The sequence below is a fragment of the Sinocyclocheilus grahami genome, unplaced genomic scaffold (genome assembly GCF_001515645.1).
Source record: "Sinocyclocheilus grahami isolate Dianchi unplaced genomic scaffold, SAMN03320097.WGS_v1.1 scaffold343.1, whole genome shotgun sequence".
Taxonomy (NCBI): domain Eukaryota; kingdom Metazoa; phylum Chordata; class Actinopteri; order Cypriniformes; family Cyprinidae; genus Sinocyclocheilus; species Sinocyclocheilus grahami.
The window spans coordinates 8563-19155 of NW_015505522.1; the positions used below are offsets into that span (position 1 = coordinate 8563).

General features: G+C 37.4%; 1 protein-coding gene across 1 annotated transcript; it reads left to right on the forward strand.

Annotated features, from left to right (window-relative positions):
* The first annotated feature begins 6154 nt into the window (after positions 1-6154).
* Positions 6155-9453, forward strand: LOC107603241 (uncharacterized). Its single transcript, XM_016295984.1, has 4 exons — positions 6155-6234; positions 6651-6879; positions 7338-7404; positions 7508-9453. Exons 2-4 carry the CDS (start codon positions 6679-6681, stop codon positions 8218-8220), a joined length of 981 nt encoding a protein of 326 aa, XP_016151470.1. The 5' UTR covers positions 6155-6234; positions 6651-6678; the 3' UTR covers positions 8221-9453.
* The last annotated feature ends 1140 nt before the right edge of the window (positions 9454-10593 follow it).

The following is a 10593-nucleotide window of genomic DNA, read 5'->3' on the forward strand; positions in this document are numbered from 1 at the left end:
AGCACTAATAGAGAGATACAACCACGATCAGATGATAAGAGCAGGTCATTTGTAACTCTAATGAGAGCAGTCTCAGTACTATGATACAGATATCCTCACAGATAACATTTTTCTCTAAAAAGGAATATAATTGTGAGGATATTACCTTTTCTAGTATCTTGGACAGAAAAGAGAGATTCGAGATCGGTCTGTAATTAATTAGATTTGATGAGAGGCTTAATAACAGCCAGTTTGAAGGTTTTGGGGACATGTCCTAATGACAATGATGAATTAATAATAGCCAGAAGAGGATCTATGACTTCTGGAAGCACCTCTTTTAGGGGCTTAGATGGAATAGGGTCTAACATACATGTTGTTGGTTTAGATGATTTAACAAGTTTATACAATTCTTCTTCTCCTATAGTAGAGAATGAGTGGAATTGTTCCTCAGGGGATCTATAGCACACTATCTGATGCGATACTGTAGCTGACGACTACAATTTTACAATTTTATCTATAATAGTATCGATCTTGGAAGTAAAGTAGTTCATAAAGTCATTACTGCTGTGTTGTTGCATCACTTGTTTGTTTTCTTCTAAAAGAGATGAAAAGTAATCAGATCTAGCAGTTTTTAATGCTTTTCTGTAGGATAGGGTATTTTCCCGCCATGCAATACGAAATGCCTCTAGTTTTGTTTTCTTCCAGCTGCGCTCCATTCTCCGGGCTGCTCTCTTTAGGGTGCGAGCGTGCTCATCATACCACGGTGTCAGACTGTTTTCCTTAATCTTCCTTAAGCGTAAAGGAGCAACCGAAACTAAAATGCTAGAAAAGAGAGAGTTCATAGTTTCTGTTACATCATCAAATTGTTCTGAGGTTTTGGATATGATGAGGAATTGAAATAAATCAGGAAGATTACTTACAAAGCAGTCTTTTGTGGTAGAGTGATGGTTCTACCATACTTGTAACAAGGAGCTGCATAATTTCAATGCCATCAACATCAATTCCATGTGACAGTATTAAATCTAGTGTATGATTTCGACAATGAGTAGGTGCTGACACGTGTTGTCTAACCCTAATAGAGTTCAGAATGTCTATGAATGCAGATCCCAATGCATCTATTTCATTATCAACATGGATATTAATATCACCTACTATTAAAACTTTATCTTTATATAAAATCTGCAAATTCTTTAATAAAGTCTGTATGGTGTCCTGGTGACCTGTATACAGTAGCCAGTACAAACATCACAGGGGATTTATCATTAACACTTGTTTCTCTGGATAATGTTATATGAAACACCATTACTTCAAACGAGTTATACTTGAAGCCCACCCTAGCACTAATAGAGAGATACAACCACGATCAGATGATAAGAGCAGGTCATTTGTAACTCTAATGAGAGCAGTCTCAGTACTATGATACAGATATCCTCACAGATAACATTTTTCTCTAAAAAGGAATATAATTGTGAGGATATTACCTTTTCTAGTATCTTGGACAGAAAAGAGAGATTCGAGATCGGTCTGTAATTAATTAGATTTGATGAGAGGCTTAATAACAGCCAGTTTGAAGGTTTTGGGGACATGTCCTAATGACAATGATGAATTAATAATAGCCAGAAGAGGATCTATGACTTCTGGAAGCACCTCTTTTAGGGGCTTAGATGGAATAGGGTCTAACATACATGTTGTTGGTTTAGATGATTTAACAAGTTTATACAATTCTTCTTCTCCTATAGTAGAGAATGAGTGGAATTGTTCCTCAGGGGATCTATAGCACACTATCTGATGCGATACTGTAGCTGACGACTGCATGGTTACAATTTTATCTATAATAGTATCGATCTTGGAAGTAAAGTAGTTCATAAAGTCATTACTGCTGTGTTGTTGGGAAATGTCATCACTTGTTGATGCTTTATTTTTCGTTAATTTAGCCACTGTATTGAATACATACCCGGGGTTATGTTTGTTTTCTTCTAAAAGAGATGAAAAGTAATCAGATCTAGCAGTTTTTAATGCTTTTCTGTAGGATAGGGTATTTTCCCGCCATGCAATACGAAATGCCTCTAGTTTTGTTTTCTTCCAGCTGCGCTCCATTCTCCGGGCTGCTCTCTTTAGGGTGCGAGCGTGCTCATCATACCACGGTGTCAGACTGTTTTCCTTAATCTTCCTTAAGCGTAAAGGAGCAACAAATGCTAGAATGCTAGAAAAGAGAGAGTTCATAGTTTCTGTTACATCATCAAATTGTTCTGAGGTTTTGGATATGATGAGATAAATCAGGAAATCAGGAAGATTACTTACAAAGCAGTCTTTTGTGGTAGAGTGATGGTTCTACCATACTTGTAACAAGGAGCTGCATAATTTCAATGCCATCAACATCAATTCCATGTGACAGTATTAAATCTAGTGTATGATTTCGACAATGAGTAGGTGCTGACACGTGTTGTCTAACCCTAATAGAGTTCAGAATGTCTATGAATGCAGATCCCAATGCATCTATTTCATTATCAACATGGATATTAATATCACCTACTATTAAAACTTTATCTTTATATAAAATCTGCAAATTCTTTAATAAAGTCTGTATGGTGTCCTGGTGACCTGTATACAGTAGCCAGTACAAACATCACAGGGGATTTATCATTAACACTTGTTTCTCTGGATAATGTTATATGAAACACCATTACTTCAAACGAGTTATACTTGAAGCCCACCCTCTGAGAAATACTGAAAATATTGTTATAAATTTTAGCAACACCTCCCGCTTTACCTTTTGGATGCGGCTCATGTTTATAACAGTAATCTTGGGGGGTAGACTCCCTTAAAATAATGTAATCATCAGGTTTTAGCCAGGTTTCTGTCAAACAGAGCACATCTAGGTTATGATCAGTGATAATATCATTTACAAAAAGTGCCTTCGTAGAAAGGGACCTTGGGTCTCATTTATAAAATGTTGCGTATAAACCTTCCTAAATTTGTTCTAAGATCATTTCTCAAAAGTGCATAAGTGCGATTCAGAGAAAACGAACGTGCGCACAAAAACACGTGCCTCTCTTCCAGATGTGATGTTTATAAATCGCAAATGATCTTGAAATTGTGCACAGCTGACTCGTGTCCGATCTCCACCCCCTAATTAATATCATTACCATATATAAGAGCACAGGCCTATATCTGAATTTCTATGCTTGAGAATGACGAGCACAAAGAAAAAAAAAACTTTACTGAGTCTCAAATTGAGGTCCTGCTGGCAGAGGTAGAGGTTCATGCGTGAAAAAATGTGTAATTATTCTGTGGACAAATGTGTGTGTGTGTGTGTGTGTGTGTGGTTATATTTTTTCTATTGACTATTCTCAAAATAACTACTTCTAGAAACAACAGAAATAATAATAATACTATTAATAGTAATTATAAAACAATTTACAGGTTTCCAAAAGTAAGAATAAACTACGAATTTAAGTAAAATGTTCAGTCATCTTATAAAAAGTGAGCCATCCTACTTTTAAAACCACTTGCTATGACAACTAATAAAAAGTTTAGTATCACGAAATTTTCAAAACTTTTAAAAAACATTGAAAGAAAAATTGGACATTTCATATCATAATAAAATTACACGATTGTGGTCTCCGGTCTAAAAAAAAAACGTGCATGTGACAGTTTACTAATGCTGCTCAAATGTGCCATTAATGTACTGACACAAAAAAATAGTGTATTTTATACAAATATAGCTGATGTAAATGACAAAAACAAAGTTTAAGGCTGATATCTCTATTCATTTTCACAGAAAGAGGCAATGGTGTTTGATATCATATTTTGTCGTATTGTAAATGCATACAGTGTAGATAACCGGAGTAGCCAAGTAAGCCGAGCTGACTGACGTTATCAAGTACTCTGCAGCTCTATTTGCAGAATTACCGGACTTGTGTCCTCCCGTCCACGGGAGTTCGCACTCCCAAGTCAAACTTGTGAAGTCTGAACTACCGAGGACGCATATCCGAACTTTGCGTATTGAGAAATGGCCACTGTTTTTGCAGCATTCTTCCTCTGTGTATAAGATGCCATTGCTTTTGTCCTAATTGAACGGCTAATCTTAATGGTCTTAATTTATGGATGTGATTTGAAGCGAATCAATCGAGGTTCACACGGTGTAGGTGTTACAGAACTGACGAGACGTGCGGATCCATCTGCAAGGCTTTATTGTGGAGAAGACAGAGACGTGGTCATGAAGCAGGCAGGGTTAAACAGAGGCAGACAGGTATATGCTGGGCAAGACACAAGAACAGTCCTAGGGCTAGCGTGGGTCGATGATGGGCAGACAGAGTCAGAAGGGGCAAGACTAAGGGAGAAATCCAGGAAACCAGGCGAAGATCAGAAACCGGGAAAACAGCTAGGCTAGGGCTAAAGCTAAGACTAGGGCTAAGGCTAAGGCTAATGACTAAGGCAAATGACTAGGGCTAAGGCAATGACAAAGGCTCCGTAAGGTAGCTATCTCTAGGAGAGTGATAAACGCTGAAACAATACTCGGCAGAGGGAAGGGATCAGAGTGAGTGTTAAATAGTGAGGGAGTGATATGAAACAGCTGGGTGCAATCAGTGTAAACAGGTGTGTGCAATTCGTGCTGAGTGCAATCAGTGCAATGCATGATGGGTTATGTAGGGTTAGGGTGATGTGCAACAGTGTGTAGTGCGAGAGTCAATGAATTGGAAGGGCTAAGGCAAATGACTAGGGCTAAGGCAAATGACTAGGGCTAAGGCAAATGACTAGGGCTAAGGCAAATGACTAGGGCTAAGGCAAATGACTAGGGCTCCGTAAGGTAGCTATCTCTAGGAGAGTGATAAACGCTGAAACAATACTCGGCAGAGGGAAGGGATCAGAGTGAGTGTTAAATAGTGAGGGAGTGATATGAAACAGCTGGGTGCAATCAGTGTAAACAGGTGTGTGCAATTCGTGCTGAGTGCAATCAGTGCAATGCATGATGGGAAATGTAGTCCGGGGTGATGTGCAACAGTGTGTAGTGCGAGAGTCAATGAATTGGAAAGTTCATGAACCGGATTCGTGACAGTAGGATACGAATGTTTTTCCCACCTAACTGGATTTTTATGAATATTTTGATTCTTCTGTAAATTCTCCTGTGAACGATTTACAAAGAAATGTATTAGTATCCAGCCTGATGTGTGCTGAATGACACAATAACTCTCCTGCTTCTTTTTTTAAATGTTTCTTATTAAGCCAGACATATGGCTTTTAAAAATACACTATGGACTAAACAATCAGACACACACACACATGCATAAACATGAAAACCTGCTGGTCTAGTAGTCTCATGCCACTTCCACAGAAGTGTTGAGAAACAGCTCAGTGCAATAAAACCCAGTGTTATCTTCCCAAGAAAGGAACTTCCTCTTACAAAAACAGGTTAAAGGGTGCAAACAATAGATAAGGCAGGAGGACTGGAACTTAGAGCAAAATATAAAAAAAGAGAGATGAACATAGAAATGGCATTTTGTATTTACTGTAAGAAACAAAATTACATTAATTACATAAATGTTTTTGTGAATAGAACTTATATTTCATTGGCCGTTTAGACCTCAACTTATGGCTGTTTCCTATTCTTGGTTTTGTGCTGTTTTTTTTATTTCTGCAAGAACACTTTCCAAAGAATAAATCAAGGATAAAAAGTTAATGTTGCTGATAAATGAAACAATACACACTACAATATACAATACAACAATACACAATAAAAAAATTAAAACAAAATGAAAACAGGAAACACCTGCAAGTTCAAGTCTAAAAGGTCAACTATTGCTATTAGTAAAATTCTTTCTATAATTTAGGTGGTGTTATCAGCATCGATGTTACATTAATAAACATTATCTCTTCATGCAGCTCATGTTCAGAGCCCAAAACAGCAATTACACAGAAGCAAGAGTGTGTAAAAACATTTCATTATTTTTGCTTGATCTCAGTGCAAAGATTTTGATTTGCTTTTTGGAAGTTAAAAACACGAAGGAAAGTGAAGAGTCTGGTTTTAAGTTGGTGTTTAGATTTCTTAACTAGAACAGAGTGTTGTAATCATTTTTGTAAGAGGACGTTCCTTTCCTGGAAAGGTAACGCCCGGTTAAAAAAGAAAAGAAAAACCCTTTCTGTTAGTAGAGACTGTAAAAAGCAGAAAGTGCTGCTCATTACAGAGCACTGATCAGAGCTGAGTGACTGACTGACACTGCTGCAAAAACTCTACAGTCAGCTAAATACAAACAGGTAAGATACATTTATTTTTGAGATAATGTATTAAATGAGATAATATGACTACCTCTGGGATAAACTTTTTTTTTTTGGTTGAAAGATGGAAGAAAACTTCCACTGCAGCTGTTACAGAAACTAAACACTAAAACACTGTAACTGTGATCTTTAATGAAGCCACTACTGAGGGTCCAAATACATTTTTGTCTAATTATGACCAGTATATCTATTTAAATTTTTTTAAACAATCTATTTTTGGGGAAATGTTTTGTGCTTTCTTCAAAATAAATACCACTTGGTTTAACATGTTGTTTTCAAATGCAGTAAAATTCATTGATTTGTTTGTGTGGCTTAATTTCCCAAGTACTTATTAGTGTTCATGTAGAATGGAGGAAAACAGCCCTATAAAAGCACAGCACTTCTTCTCTTTAAAGGTTTTAGATACAGAGACAGCAGAACAGCATGTGCACTGCGGCTGAAGAACACACCGTGTGGATCGGGTTCATGGACATCGTTCCTGTCATCGGGACGGTAAAAGAGGCAGTGGAGCTGGTGTTGGCTCTGTACGAAGGGAATAAAGCGGTGATAAAGGAGAAAGAGAAGGCCATTGAAAACATTGTGAAAGAGTCATTAAAAAAACACGTGAAGGCAAAACATATGAAAGTGAGTCATATTTAAATATCATATGTTCAAAGATTGACAGACAGTAAAGCAAATTCTCCTAATATTCCACAAAAAAAAGTCAGCAGTTAAAAACTTTAATATGAACTAAGCTTCAAAAACACAAAAATTCTAGTACACTATTGTTATTATCAGAGTTCAGTTGGATATATTTTTTAAAAATGGTTTATGATTTTGTGTTGTTCTCCTGCATGAACCATCATGTACGACTCCTGTACGCTCTACTCTTTGTTGGTTTCCAGTTTAATTTTAAGGATGTAATCGTCTCTTATGAGGCTCAGAGTTCCCGAAGTGGATTATTTTCATACATCAGCATGGTTCATCATGTGTTATTCTTTACATAATGTATAAATATGGTATAATTATTGCATGTCACAGTGCACCATCATGCCAGTCAATGGTAACAGAGTTTTTATTTAAATGTATCTTTCCATATTTAGAAGTTGTCTCTACCTGATAAACCAGCAGCAGCTGGAGCTGAATTTTCTGGACTCATAAATGTGAGAGGTGCGTGTTATTTTTGCTCTTCTCACTGTTCTAAATTTAAATGAAATAAATTTAATTTAGAGTTAAATCACAGCACGGGGAAAAAAAATTCTTTTCTCCACAGAGGTCAGAAAGGAAATGATTATTGAACATATGGTCAAAGGTTCCAAAAGGGGAACAAAACCTCCAACTCCAGCTCAGCAGAAAGAGACACAGAAAAGAGTGGAGGCTATTAAGAAAGACATGTTAGAAAAGATCCATATCATCAATCCAAACTTCAAACACGAGCTGAAGGAAGAACTGGGAAGGTCAGAAAGAGGCGAACATGTCTTCAACAATAGCATTCTTAAATTTCATTTCAAAGTGCTGACTGATTTTATACAAAGCCATCATATTGATAATCTAGGAGGATATAATCAGCAGGCAATGGATACATTAGGCAGCCACACACTTCCCCCAAACACAGCAGAAGATATTCAGACGAACATGGTGGTTCACTTTGGTGAGGATGAATTCTACGTGAATGCGAATGGAGTGATGTATGGTGAATATTGCAGAGCACTGCGTGGTGCTTTGATAGATGTGCTGCGCCGCATAAACCCAGGTGATGTGACAGAAGAGGAGAGACAAAGGGTGAATTTTGTCATAGATAATATGAATAACCTTGAAATCTATGTGGACCAACTGGCAAAGGTCAGGTGGATTGCCAATATAGAGATTAGACAGGGCCGGTTTGAACAGGTAAGACAGGAAGTTGCGACCATGTACAAAACAGCTCGTGGGTTTGACTGGTGCATTCATATTTTGCATGAAGTTGCACCTTTGTATGGACAGTGAATTTATTTCTCCTGTTCAGGGTTGCCAGGTTTCCTTTCAAAATTTCCAGCTCAACTACATCCTAAATTCCACAGACCTGAAACTAGCTTAAAAAGTTTGGACACTGGAAGAAACTAAAAGTTCACTGTTTTGTGCACATATTTGTATATTTGCAATGTTTCCAACACACTTAGGGTTAGAGTTTTGTCATCCATTGCCTGTTACGACTTATCCTCTCCATAATCCTGTTTTTCCTCTCCCAACCTGTGCAGAAATGGCTCCGTACATTTTCCATACTTTACGCTTTCCCTTTGTTTGCCATAACCAGTGGTTTTCTGTGAAATGTATTAGCTTTACTTCTGATGATTTGCTCTAAAACAAGACCTAAGCTTTTTTTTTGTGTACTTTCCCACACCCCCAAAAAGCACCACCCATGGTCTTGCTTTTTCTAACCCAACCTTGTTCCAAAACGGGAAAATCTGACTTTGGCAACCCTGCTCCTCAAAATGATCCATTTTACTCAAAAAGAAAATGCTAATTTCCAACATAAAGATTAATGCACTCAGCTACATGTCTGTAACTAAAATTGAAAGCCGAGCCTGATAACAAGCTAAAGTTTAGTTCTTGTTAAAATGACTGTGTGTAAATGTGAAGCAGAACGGGGATGTTGGAGGCAACTCAATTCCTCCATCTCCTTTTATTCCCTCCATCGTCGTTGTTACAACCACCTGATCGGGAGGATTCGCGATCATGTGCAAAGACTTTAGGGCTCTGTAGTATTGCTCTAAAATAAAAATAAAAAACGTAAGTAATTTAACAGAACAGGAGGATTAATGATTATCATCCAGCCATCAGGGCTTTTAATGCAGCACTTATTCTCTAAAGACTCTAAATATGTTTGAGCTTTGTTGAGAAAAACCACATGTTTGGATATTTGGGTATGGTACGAGTTTATATTACAGATGTATACATTATTATTCGACTTTATAGCACAGCTTAGAGCTTATTACACAGACATCCTCACTGGTATTGTAAACTTTCTTCAATTTTCAGATGATTGAATTATGATATTTTACCATTTACTCTAATTACCTGATTACGGTTACTAACTCATTTTGTTTAGCAAATCTCATTGTGATCTGTTATATTGAATTGTTTCTAATGCAAAATTCCTGGAAAGCATGCTGAGCTGCATTTACATGTATGGAACAAGTTCCATGGAAATATGTTTAAAATAAAATAAAGTGATTACTAACAGCCTACAGTGCCTTTAATTACTATTATTATTATTGTCACAAATGTAACTCTACAACCGCTGAGCATCTGAATTAACATCCACAACCAACAAACACAACATGAGCCACACAATGAGGGCAAATCCAGGGGGCGGAGCTGTCTCACAGGTAAAAGAGAAGGCGGTGGATGTAAAAGTTCGGTAATGAATAATAATAATAATAATTCATTATATTTATATGGCGCTTTTCTAAGCACTCAAAGCGCTTTACATTGTCAGGGGATATCTCCTCATCCACCACCAGTGTGCAGCCTCCACCTGGATGCAAGCTAGTAAAGAATAAATTACAAGCTCTTATTGATGAAGTGCTCTGTGGTAATAGACTACACCGGGGTAATTGGTGGAGCAGGTGGTTTATTAGTAAGCTGGTGAGGTTGAGTGCTGGAAGATCCGGAACTGGAAGTAGAACTGGACTGGACAGGGAAGTGATATGTTCGTAGGAACGACTTCTGATTTGGCATGCACTCACTTCCTAAGCACCACATACATATTTAACAGAAATGCAGAAATCAGGGTGTATTACAACAAATTAGATTAGATTAATAAACTGTTAAGATAATTATTGGATTAAAAACAGCCCAGACTTCAGTTTACATTTATTTTTCACCAAAAGTTAAAAAAAATATATATAAAAAATAGACAAAGGAGGTGCCGATGGAGAAACAGAGCGAGGCAGCGTTTGACGGGCCCTTTTCAAACTTCTGGGGTGGAGCTCTGCGCTTCAGGCAAAAAGAGACAGGTCTGACTCGGGTGCAAAACCAATCAAAACTTCCAGTTCAGCTGGGGGGCGGGGGGCCTTCAAACCGTGCTTTGCTTTGACTGTCAATCACCGGCGTTGTCGTTTTGAATCAGCAAGCGTTTCTATATTTTAGTGAATGTGAGCTATGCTCTGATTTTAAATCGTAATTTTGTCAGCTCCTGAAATGGGTCATACCATTGATTTTACCAGAGCACACAGCACTATAAGTAAATAGAAAACTCGGTTGATAGAATTATTGCATGGATGGAGCAAGAACTAAGCACCACATACATATTTAACAGAAATGCAGAAATCAGGGTGTATTACAACAAATTAGATTAGATTAATAAACTGTTAAGAT

What these genes read in the sequence shown, in the direction of transcription:
- LOC107603241 (XM_016295984.1), top strand. Translation starts at nt 6,679, where the DNA reads ATGTGCACTGCGGCTGAAGAACACACCGTGTGGATCGGGTTCATGGAC. An exon ending in TGAAGGCAAAACATATGAAA is followed by an intron (nt 6,880 to 7,337) that starts GTGAGTCATATT and finishes TTCCATATTTAG; the next exon opens with AAGTTGTCTCTACCTGATAA. An exon ending in TGGACTCATAAATGTGAGAG is followed by an intron (nt 7,405 to 7,507) that starts GTGCGTGTTATT and finishes TTTTCTCCACAG; the next exon opens with AGGTCAGAAAGGAAATGATT.